At 45.2% G+C, this 12818-nt stretch overlaps 1 protein-coding gene across 2 annotated transcripts in view; it reads left to right on the top strand.

The window, feature by feature from the left end:
* The window catches only part of LOC142576294 (putative oxidoreductase TM_0325), a 42836-nt gene that overhangs the window by 14598 nt on the left and 15420 nt on the right, over window positions 1–12818 (top strand). For both annotated transcript variants that reach the window (XM_075686349.1, XM_075686350.1), the window contains exons 2-3: window positions 5291–5430; window positions 11736–11828. In XM_075686349.1, coding sequence (XP_075542464.1) covers window positions 5291–5430; window positions 11736–11828 — 233 coding nt within the window. The remainder of the gene's footprint in view (window positions 1–5290; window positions 5431–11735; window positions 11829–12818) is intronic.

Raw genomic sequence — 12818 nt, 5'->3', positions numbered from 1 at the left:
CGATATGCAGCATGTGGGGTCATCAGTCCAGACCTCCCCCATCCCTCAGTCCTCCCCCAGGCTGAGCTTTTAATTTCCGTTAGGGAGCATATCGAAGTGTCTGGTCCCGCTGACTTTCAGAATGTCACTGCCTTTCTGTTGACAATTTGGTTGAGGTGCTAAGATTTGATCTCTCTTATGCCCTTGTTGTTGTTGACCAGGACACTTTTGTGCAAAAAGATGGTATCTGCATCGGATCACGCATAGCGCCTTCTTAAGGAATTTGTTTTTATCTGTTGTTGACAATTGTACCTTATCATTACTTAACAATACTTTTGTAGCTACGATTTTTAAGTATACCGAATACTTTCTTGTTGGGCTGAAACAGCGAAGCTTGAGAGGAGTGGTTACACTTTCAAAAACTTTCCAGGTGTTTTTGAAAAGTGCGGAGTAGGTCATAAGTTCGCACATGAGTTAGCAGTAGATGGTCTGCTACGATTCCTAGATATCTGTATCCTTGTATATGATAGTTCCATTTGTTGGATCTGCTCGCCTAGGAGCGAGAAGCCCTTGCTTGACTACCATTCGGCCCACTCCAAGTTACTAAAAAGACGTATAGCTACTAAGCGGCTGAAAGCTGCTCTGGTTAAATCTTGTGTGCACCAGGTTTCCTTCGGCGTTCAGCAACAAGCAAGCCGTCTACGTAGGGCCGAATATCGCAATGACACCTTGGTGTCAGTCCCCGAGAGCCTTATTAAAGAGTTAAAAGCTGACCCGGCAGCCACTCAGCGCAATAACGCAGGTCCCAGGGGGCACCCTGTGGCCGTGCCATACGTACACGGGGCGTTTCACCGCCTAAAAAATGTGGCCAATAAGTGCTCTGTGGGTGTTGTTTTTAAAGCACCACTCAAGCTCGCAAGAATTTGCAGGCTGGTAAACAACGCTGGGAGTCAAGGTGTATGCACTAAGGACCATGTCAATAGCTTTGTTGACTGCAATGTGGCAGTGGTTTACAAAATTGAACTTCCCTGCGGAAAATGCTATATCGGACAAACACGCAGGTGCCTGAATCACCGGCTTAGGGAGTACCGAAATGCTGTAAACGCTCTCGCAGGCTCTGGCCACTTAGCTGACCACAGCCGTAGAAGTACACATAAAGGCTCCGCGTGTTTTCATAACATGCAAGTGCTCAGACAGTTCGTCAGGCACTTAAATAGGTAAATATTTGAGGCGTATTGTACTTCAAAAGCTGCTGATTAATGGGTAAGCGCTCCATCACTGGCACTCACTAATAAAGTGAGTGAGATAAAGTTGTACCTTGAGCAGAACCTAATCAATGCTTTGTAATGGCTTGCTGTGGGCGCCTATTGGCTTCGTTGCGCATGTGGTTTACTCCTACGTGGCACATTCGTTTTTGCGTCCGTCTGCGCATTTATTTAAGCATACGGTGGTTTCTTGCATGTTCTTTTTTTTCTGAATACAACTTGTCAGTTGAAGTCTAGTGCTCTGTCCTGTTCCAACGTCTTTTTCCGTTAGTCGTCTCAGCGCTAGTAACTATGTCACAGAAAATGCGTGGAGAAAAGGCGATCGAATGGCTAGAAGGCTAGAATGGGAGGACAGCTGACAGCCTCCATGAACAACTGCCACAGACTGCCCATGCGCGAAAGCGGCGGGCTAGAGAGGAGCGCTTCTCTGCATGGTCCGTAAAGCAGTCTACCAACATGGTGGAGGCCACAATCTAGCAGGAACAGGGACAGGTCATGGCCTCGCCCAGAGTAGCAGCAATGTGTTAGCTACTCCGCAGGCCAAGGATCATCCGGATAGCGTACCGGTGCTGTAGCTGTAGATGATACCCGCAATACCGTGGAAGGGCCTTCAAAGAAGGGGGGGAGGAACATCTACGTGGCCGTAGCGGCGTACAGTCATCCTTTGTAAAGTCCAGCACAGTGCATCTTTTGTCAAGGTGCAGCAGACAGCCAACCGCCTTTCGAAGCTCCAGCCCCTAGACGATGAGCGCCTTTGCCACTGGAGTGCACAAGCGCTGATGCTCCATCTGAAAGACCCAAGTAGGTCACGGCCCAGTTCGGAGAAATACGCCGGGATGGCCGACCAACGCCTCCGCCTTCGTGGATGAGATAGAGAGGTCCACCGTCTAGAAGTGGAGATCTCTCTGTCGGGGGCCAAACGCAATGTTTGTCCTTGTAGTTATTCTAACCTTGCACGCGCGGGTCGCGCGTGCGGCGTCAATACCTGGACAGCAGGACGGCATCACATGCGACAGCACGAGCATGTCTCGAGTGTCCGAATATATGATATCGCAATATACCGCTAAAGTGCGTAGTCATGCACACACACACCAGGCATTCGAAGGAAGCACACCACCTTTATGATAGCGATCGACCAGGCCACTCTTGTACTACGTGTCTCGTGCAGGAGTATGATGGCAGCTTGTAATACTTGCCAGCCTGCAATTGGTGCCCTACGAGAAGTAGTAGTATATGTCAAAGCAGGGGCAGCATGCTACGAGTGCTTGCGAGTCGTTGCATGGGAAAGTGCGAGTCATTCTTTCGAACTGTCACGTTTCACGGCTGCCGTATTCGGCGTGCCCTCAGCGTCGGCTCCGCGCGGTTCTAGAGGGATTTGTCATACTGTGGAAATAAAGCTGCGCTTCATAGACAACGTTAGTTTGTCTAGAAAGCCGTCGGTGGCGACAGCGGCGCCGCCTGACAATTTTTTTTTCTGGCCGTTTTCTTTAGAATAAGGAACTTGCCCTTCATTCAAGAGCAATATGTCGAAATTGTGTCGTGAGAACCAGCTCGCGCACTTCAATATTGTTGCACAGCAGGTGACTACTCTTTGCGGTTCAGCTCACAGGGCGCACACACAATTGAGTTTATAGGCGCAATCGTTTACTCTTAAGGTACACTGAATTGGTGTTGAAATACGGGAACAGCATGTCGGAAGTGGACAACCTTGACAGGTACGGAAATGGAGTCACCTTTAAGTATGACCCTCACACAGTGCATGTTCCAGAAGCTGGCCAGCGTGCGTGCGCCAAGACTCTCCAGGGTATATAGTGAAGAGTCCATCCAATTCAAACACCCACTGAAGCAGCACGTCCGACATGTCCGACATGGGCGCGGTTTCTAACGGCTTGACTGAGCCCTATACAAACTCATGTCACAACATCAACCGACAATCAACAACTATCATGCCAGAAGTAAAAACACCATCAATTCACTCAATGCCCGAACCATTGCATACTCATGCTACAGCACACATTCTAAATCAAGCGCCTAGCAACATTCTAGAAGTACAAGTGTATACGCCAAGTGCGCACTCAGTCGTTTTCGCAGGTACATAATTATCACTCTCACCTTCCATCATCGTCGTTATGTAGGGTCGTTTGCGCGTTTTCAACATTAAGCGTTCGGTCTGCATCTGTCTCTCACGCGCTACAATATTTAGTACAGTGCTTATCTGAGCGCCATTTCTTAAAACCTATAAGGCTTGGCTTTAACCAATCGCATCGATTGCGAAAGGGGACACGTACGAGTAGGGCAATGTCAATTTCTTTTTATTTCTTGCAGAGCGAATTTTATTAAGGCGAAAGCCTTGAATGGCTCTTTGGTCGAAAAATTTGCTGTCTGGCGTTATGGCCCGAAAATTGATGGCTGTACCACCCACAACCATTGGTGGGAGTCGAACATGCGATTTTCGGTGTTAAGGTTATGTTAAACAAGGCACTGTTAATTAATATATTGTCCATTAAGGCACTCGAACTCTCTATCTTTGGTGGGAGTCGAGCTCACGACCATTGGTGTTAGTTTAGGCAGAGTTAATTTAGGCATAGTTAACTAAGGTAGAGTTCATTAAAGCACTCGAACCGACGATCTTTCATGGGAGAAATCAATAGGAAGTAACAACGCATTCCAATGAAAATGTCAAGTGATTTAATGAATGAATGAGCAGGCTTTCGCCTCCACCCTCTTTAACAAGCTCAAACGACCACCAACTCCTTAACCTTTAGAAAAGTTCACGGTCACTTGAGCCCATTGACTTCCACCTCTATGGTGACAAATGCATAGCTTGTTATTCCTGTTGCTCCCCAAGACTATGTTCACTGCTTCAGTCATGTCTTTATGTACACACACAAGTGGTCAAATGCTTCTTGATCCTCACCAACCTTTCACGCTTGCTTGGCCCACGGCCATAGAAAATAACACAGTGAAAAGCATTGAGCGCGGTCAAACATTTTTTCGAAAGCAGGGCACCTTTAACAAGTACTAGATGCCGCACTGAATAGTCGCGCAGTGTAACAACTTGTATCCGTTATTTATAATGATAATCGTTTGTGTATTACGTGTTTTACTCTTCTGTATTTTGAGCTGAAGCTCAATATCGACTTTCATATCATTATGTGCATTATTTTAACTCTGTGTAATTTCTCATCTGTTTGAATGCTCACCATACTTTACATCGCGGCCTCTAGTGCGTGTTTGTGACTCTGTAGAGAAACTCGTTGTGGTGCGACATGCATTTTCCTTCTATATGTATATGCTCGTGGGTATATAAGACTGTGTGTTGTGGATTTCTGGTCCTACGACTTTGTCCCTTTTCACTTTCTTACTGCAAATATTTATTTTGAAAGTGTCTTTGTTTTGCGAAAAGGAGTAGCCGTCACCATTATAGGGTGTTTACATCTCTCTCTTTTATTAATATTTCAACAAAGAAACGTTGCATCGAACGGCGCGAGATGACCGCGTTGGTTTGCCGCTTGCGCATTTGCGGATTAATTTTATTGATCACCACAATCACACAAAAAGTAGGTGAGAGCCCTCCACAATGTCAAACCTAGCAATCCTAAATAATTATCAATTTTTGTAATTAGACTTGGAAGCGCGAGTGCAAGCTGTGACAGCCAGCTTTTCAGCCTTCTAGTTACCTTTATGAACGTTTCTGCAGAATTCGGTAACCACTGTGAAGGGTCGAGTGTAAGGTAAACATTACCTTTAGAAATTCTACGGGTCTTGGGCGTTCATTCGCAGCTCCGGCTCTTCATGATGCATACCTCCTACTAGTTTGCCCTGATGCAAAAGTAGTCAAACGTCTGCTAAAGCTTAGTTATTTTCACGGCTATCCTGTGGAAGTTACGCTGCGCAGCTTTACCAATAAAAGAAGCTACGAAAGACGCTCACAACCAAACATTCGTCATTCCGCGTGCTCGATGAATTACATAGAACCCTTTCTCATTCAAAGTTTTGTTAGGGTAACTTTTTCTCACATTGTGCTCTCCCTTTGTGAATGTCAGGTGCCTCGGCGGGCGTCGGCGAAAGCACAGCCAAGCACTTCGCCTCTCTCGGCTGCGGGGTCTCCCTGACTGGGCGGAACACGGCGAATCTGGAGCGAGTGGCCGAGGCTTGCTGCGCAGAGGGGCTTCCCCGAGACAAGGCAAGTAGCCGATGACGTCAACGTGAAGGTTTATTGGTGAAGAAACCTAAGCTCAAAAAAACTGCCCAGAACCCATCGATATCAAACTGAGCATATGTTGATCTCATCGCGGCTGCGAACTGTGATTGCAGGCTTGAAATCAACAAAACAGAACCACAGGAAATGAATGAGCGGTGAACGGTGTTTATTGTGGAATTATATCACAATGTTTAAATAATTTATTAACACCTACAGTAATTATATGCAAGGTAACAGAAAAAATGAAACTTATAAGAAAAGCGTAAAGAATTTTGCTTCGTTGCTCTTGAATTCATGATTGCAACAAATATTGAAGAAGCTAGATTAAGAAAGATTAGGTTCAATATTCGGCGGGATCTCACAAAAAGGCGAAGCTTGCGGCTGACACTGTTTTGTTGAGTCACACAGAATGTACTTCACAAAAATCACTCATGCCCTTCAGCATCAGTCATGATAAATTTACTAATGTGCAAACATCTAAGTGACTTTCAAGCGCAACACGAAGAACTGAAGAATAGTTTTAGCTCATAGTAGCATGAAGCGGTCATCCAGTACGATACTTATCCTGGAGAAATCGCCACAGTAACATCGGACCAGGTAAAAGATGCAACTAGGCGTCGAAAAATTATCTAGACAGTGCAAGCCATGAACGTCAGCTTACCAGTGTACTTTGAAAGTGCGCTTATAATTAGCGAATTTCATTACCAGTAAGCTATGAGGCCGAAATCTGAAAGACAACGGCCAAACATGAAGCGAAGATAGGAACAGTGCTCCGAGCATTGAAATTGAGAATCACAGGTACAACGTAAAAAGACACGAGGACAGCGATGTGGAGTACAAACGAAGGTGGCTCATATTTTACCCGGCGCCTTGCATTCTTGTTAATATCAGTATTTATAAGTACAGTTCGGCAATAATTGTAATACATGGAGTAAACAACTGGTATCTATGACGATGCCAATCTAGGTGGTGTTATGAGAATGGGAAATTTGTAGGCATGAGATTGTCAGATGACTGCAGGCCGAAGTAACTTAAGGTCAATAAGAGAGACCGCGACGCATCAATGTACGTAAGGTAGGCTATCGGCAGTTAAAGTGCCATGCATGTTCCTTCCTATTACGGACATATATAGACCCTTTTAAAGCATCGGTTGATTAACTTATATGCCACCCTCTGTATCTATAAACCAATCACGTCCTATAATTGAAAGAGCAGCCACCATTTTCAGAGACCTTGTACTTCCGATTGGCCCTTCACAGGTTCTGCTTTTCACTCTTCTTGGAAGAAAACGAAAGCTTGCAAAAACGACTTCGCGCTCTGCAAGATGACGGAGCACGGAATTAAGTGGCGCACTTTTCCAGATAATTTTTTTTCGTAGCAACACATTCTGCTAAAACGAAGAAGAAAGTTAAAGGCAATTGGGGAATATATATGGAATTAGGACAACGATAACGGCTACTACTTCTGTTAACAACAAGCACGCAACTAGTACCTTTTCTTGTGTATCACGACTCGTCCCTCGGGTTGATTGCTTCCTGCATGAGATCGCGCATTTTGTTCCGACCCATTCTTACTCGTTCTGATCAGGGGACCTCAGGAAATATGACGTACTTACAGTTCGACCGACACCAATGAGTCCCAGGCAGCCGAAATTAATTCAGCTCCGGGCACTACGGCATTTGTCCTAACCCATACGTCGTTTCATGACGCGAAACCCCATAAATCTAACGCAAACAGAGACACACTTTATTTGCCATAAAAAGCTGCGTCGTCGCCAAATTTATTATAAACATAACATATCTGTTGTCGCCGGTGAGCGTGGAAGCCCTTGTTATGGCAATAAATACGAATTGTTTTAATGGCATCAACACGTCAAGGTGTCGGTCACCAATGATGACTTAAGCGAGTGGAAATGTAGAGTGCGTGTTTGTCTTAGTGAAATGTAGAGTGCGTGTTTGTCTTAGTGCAACTCCTTTTGAAGCCCAGACTAACATTTGTAAACCTAGTTTTCCATCCCGAATTTGTGGCATAGCAGCGCTTAGCTAACTTGAGTGACCTCTGCACACTAACATCTGACTGTATAAAGATTTTCCGCAAAATACTCGGCTCCAACGTTTGAAATTCCCTCATGGTCAGAGTTTGCATGGTTAGTTCACGTCCGAAATTTAGTGATTGAAAGATATTCAACTATGCAGCTATTTATTAAAAGCGACAGTTTCGCGGCAACTTAGTAAGAGTAAATGTTTATTGTTTAATCCCCCGAATGGTCAACAGAAGTAGATAGAGAAAGCCAAGGCTTCGATAAGAGAACTTGCTTTCGCAAGGGCATCAACTGCTTTTCTCTCAACTAAAAACAACCGTTTCTCTCAGCAAGACATACTTCCTGATTGAAATAGCATTTCAACTTTAGATCCTTTGTTCTAGCCGTGCTTGTCACTTCCATTTAGTTCAATTCAATTTATTATCGAGCAGCTGATGTATATTCGAACAGGCGCCTGGGACAAAAGGCCTCAGCCTGCCTGACATTGTCCCGAAACCTGCCAACATTCGTGTGATGCAGAGCTACAGTCAAAGCAAGATACACCACAATGGCGCAACAGAACTAACTTTTTGGCAAAAGGTATTGCTAAGAAAGAACAGAAAACATAAGGTGAGTTCGAATCTCAACCTGTGGTCCAGTGGAAAAAAAGAATCCCAGAGCTCTACACAATTTCGTGATGTCGCATCACCATAGGGCGCCTTGTTCTAAGTACGCAACTCTGCCACGGAGGTGAAGCTTCATGAGTCACTCTTGACAACTCTATGTGGAGCCATCTGATTTCTTGCAGTAACCGACAAAAATATCTATAATAATATTACACACAATTTAACAGAAGAGATGCACAGGGTAGAAGCAAAGAACAGTGTTCGGAATGTGGATGTCTATTGGCCGCGACATCGAGTGGAGTCGCCGCGTGGCGGACACCGGCTGAAGCCTGATAGTGTGGATGATGCGTCACGTCGTCTGCTGGACGCTACTCGCTTACATGCGCGCGTGCGACGCATATTTCCTTTAAATTCTTTTCTTCTTCGTGGTTGTAGCGCAGTCACCGAAGGCGGTATGCATTTCTTTTTACACCAAAACTGCATACCTCTACCGTTCAAGGAAATTTTCGTGTCGTAAGCATACGTGGGCCGATCCCGAAGACAGTGCAATACCGGCCCGAACCGCGGCGGAGGTGAAGCAGGCGTTAAGCGCTCCCCATACATGGACCGATCCCGAAAATAGTGCAATGCCGGGCCGACCCGCGGCGGAGGTGCAGTTCGCCATTAAGGGGCCCACATACACAGCTTCGCTGGTCATGCTTCTTCACATAGTGGAAGGGCACTGAGATTTTTTTGACACTGTAGAGACTCAGTTGGGTTTGAGCTGCAATCGTTGCGCTGCAATAATATCGGTGACGGTACGCGTCGAGCGCGCGATGCGTGATCGCTGCGCCCTTCGTTCGTCACAGTCATTTAAATTTTAGGCTTGCTTTATGATTCAAGCACTTCGCAAAGAGCACTTGGCGTGGTTTCAACCAAATGACGTGGTCGATGCGATACCTGAACGCAGCGCCTTGGCAATTTCTTGTTGAGATGCGTTGATCATTTCGAAATGTTTGTGAGATCCCGAAATATCAACGAGGTTGCGAGGTATCATTCAGCAGTAGGAAAGGAAATCTCAAAGGCTCATATGATGCGGCATGCTACAATTGATCTTAGGCGTATAATTGCATGACTGTGATTGTCGTTAGCGGTTACACAACCATTCTTAGCTGTTTCTGAGGAGCCCTTATATTATCTGGAACTTCAACTGCGCAGAAATAACTTTGCCTGCCAAGTCAATTCTCGCGCTTTGGTGCCTTCAGTATCTGCTACAAAAGATAAGCGGAAAGAAAGTATTGCAAGCGGATCTCGTGTACATTGCAGTCATTAGACACAGGACGTCGCAAAGCTGTGTTTCCGGCGGCTAACAGAATGCGCTCTTTAGCGTCACATAGTTTCCTACAATACACTAGAGGGAGTTCTGGCGCTGCAGTCATTTACCCTCCATGGGAATGATGGGAAGTGCATGGATTTGTCTCATCTTCATACTTGTGAATTCAGACGCTCGTGTGGCTTGGTATATTACGCTTCATATCCATTCATTGTCGTAAATTTGAAAGAGATGTATACTCTTCCAAGTCTAGAAGACGCTGCGAACACACATAATCGCTACTAATTGCAAAGATTGAGCTTGTCGAGGTGGCCAAATTGAAAGGCGCCAAGCCTCTCAAAGCACTGACATGGCCGCCATAAACTCATAAGTGCGTTTCACATCGCTTGTCGGTGCATGCGTCTGTGGCTATCAATATCGGGCTACTGTGCCGGAAATAATCAGAAGAATAAGAATGGGCTGGAGTGCGTTTGGCAGGCATTCCCAAATCATGAACAGCAGGTTGCCGTTATCCCTCAAGAGAAAAGTATATAATAGCTGTGTCTTACCAGTACTCACCTACGGGGCAGAAACCTGGAGGCTTACGAAAAGGGTTCTACTCAAATTGAGGACGACACAACGAGCTATGGAAAGAAGAATGATAGGTGTAACGTTAAGGGATAAGAAAAGAGCAGATTGGGTGAGGGAACAAACGCGAGTTAATGACATCTTAGTTGAAATCAAGAAAAAGAAATGGGCATGGGCAGGACATGTAATGAGGAGGGAAGATAACCGATGGTCATTAAGGGTTACGGACTGGATCCCAAGGGAAGGGAAGCGTAGCAGGGGGCGGCAGAAAGTTAGGTGGGCGGATGAGATTAAGAAGTTTGCAGGGACGGCATGGCCACAATTAGTACATGACCGGGGTTGTTGGAGAAGTATGGGAGAGGCCTTTGCCCTGCAGTGGGCGTAACCAGGCTGATGATGATGATGATGATGATGATGATGACTGTGCCGGAGGTCCTGTGTTCGGATCCTGCCGTGGGACAATTTTAATAATGCTTATGTAATAACTTATTACGCAGCACATTGTTGAAAATGACGAGTTTACGCAGTCACGAAGCCGTTTGAAGCCGGAAGAACGAAGTTTAGGCAAATCAATGTTCTTCCCATAATTTCCATGCTGGAACAACCTCTTCCATTGCAGCTCCCGTAGATGCTAGCGCCAGAGTTCCTTCTAGTAATTATTGCATGAAACTCTGATTACCGTGGAGTTGTTAGCTTTACAGGAGGTAGCAGACATTATTTTCATAAAAGAAAAAAAAACAACGCCATATGGTTGGCTCCTAAAATAATATAAAATTATTCGCACTATTCTTGTGAATGGGGGGGTACGTGGATAGTGCCCTCGCACCATTCTCATGCTTCGATGTAACTGTGGGAGACACCCTTGTGATAAAATGCTGTTCTCGCTGTTACCACGGAAAAAAAAAACAGGCGTGTGAATCTGCATGGCGATCCTGCCACTGTCACTCATAGTACTGTAGCTCGTTCTATCAAAGTTAGTAAATATCTTGTATTTGAGAGACAATCGAAAAAGAAGTAAGACGTACGTATGTATGCGTCCAAGCGGTGAAACAGTCACAATTATTAGCTGCTTTAACCTCACTCTATAGGAATACTCGCATGCTTATAACTAGTGCAAGTGTAGGAGAAAGTTGAGCTCCACAACAGCAGCGCCAACAGAATAGGCTGAATGCAAGCCGGACACAAACAAAGGGCGCCATGCATGTACCGGGACTGAAACTGCGTTTTGCACTCCTTTCAACTATATTAGGTATCTTCCCTGCATTTCGTGCGAAGAACCGTAGCATTGGAGGGCGACACATCATCAGTTCGCTGCAGTCAGCGCGTTTCATTACCAAACCAGTGGCCCAAATCGTTCCCAGCGAAGCGCTGCCGTACACATTTCAATGTGCGCCGCCGACCGCTCGTCCGCACTAAATGCGGCGACGGTGCTGCCACCTATATCCCGATCTCGCGGCCAATAAGCCTTGAGGCAACGTTTCGACAAGGGGGGCTTACGAGACAGGTTCCCTCAACGTGGGCTCCAGTCTGAGACAAGTTCCTCGTTTGAAAACCGCTAATCACGGCGAACATCTATGCGATACTAAAAAATCAAGGACCTCGATTGGTTTCCCTGGTTCTTGTTGTTTTTTTTAGATCAATCCGGTCATTTCTGGTACTTGTCGGGTTCACGCAACTGTGCGAGCGCTGTGCAATTTACCTGGCCTGTCGTGACACTGCGTTTGTACACGTAAATATTATTTTGCGTCTTAATGCTTTCCAGGTGCTTGTCGTGCCTGGTGACCTAACGGTGGAGAAGGATGTCGCAGAAGTGGTGCAGAAGACAGCCAAGCACTTCGGCAAAATTGATATCCTCGTGAGTTCAAAGCTACGTGAACGGCTAATAAACGTTTTAAAGCATGCCATCCTCAAGCATTTATCACCACGCAGGAAGAGCAAGAAATATAGAATTCATAACAGCTACCTTCAAGGCAAAGTTCCTTGCAAATAATAGTATTCGATTAAGCGTATTATTGGCAACATAAGCAACGTAATAGGGGTATGAAATAGCGTGAACCATTAACGTTTGTCTTCATCACTAGGGGTTAAAGAATGCATAGAACGAAATAGTCCTAAGTATTACTGAAAATATATTGTACGCATTTTATTTTGCTTCAGTACTAATTCTCCTGCGTAACGACGTCACATATGAGCTGCCAGTGACCGGAAAACATAGATACGAGAGCGAAGGTGAATAATTCTTCGTTACCAGTACTAGTTTCTTGGTGACAGGAATATTTACTTGCGTAGAAGGTCGTGTGTACGCTACTACCTATTGCGATGCCTTTTGTTTGATGTCAATGCAATCCAACAAATACTGGACTATTCATGTGACATCACATTCGAACGCCTCCGCCAAAAATTAGGAAAGTTATGTTTATTTATTATTTTTACGCAAACCAAGAACCCCTTGGCTGTACTACGAACGCTTATTTGCTACTCTATTGCAACCGACTCGCATTGCCTGCAAAAGAAAAAGAAAACAAGCTCTGACCACCGAGATCATGAAACGGTTTTAACGAGTCACGTTAAGGGTATCATTAGAAATTATGAAATTTGCTTCTTTCGTGATTGAAATTGAAAAGCTTCCAGGGGCAGTTCGAGCCAGTTTGGTTTCGTTTCGTTTTTATTTACTGGCTAACACTATGCTCGCCATCTGCAAAGGTGTCGCAGCTAGCCCAAAATCATGTACAAAATTCGCATAATAATTGTTGGGTTGCCTTTCGAGGTAGTGTGAGAGCGACAGAATGAGCACGAGGTAAAAAAGAAAACAGACGATCACCGACATAAAATTGAGTTTATGATT

This window comes from Dermacentor variabilis, chromosome 3, assembly GCF_050947875.1.
Source record: "Dermacentor variabilis isolate Ectoservices chromosome 3, ASM5094787v1, whole genome shotgun sequence".
In the NCBI taxonomy this organism is placed as follows: domain Eukaryota; kingdom Metazoa; phylum Arthropoda; class Arachnida; order Ixodida; family Ixodidae; genus Dermacentor; species Dermacentor variabilis.
The sequence above is the reverse complement of the archived record's forward strand: the minus strand, read 5'-3'. Positions and strand labels throughout refer to the sequence as shown.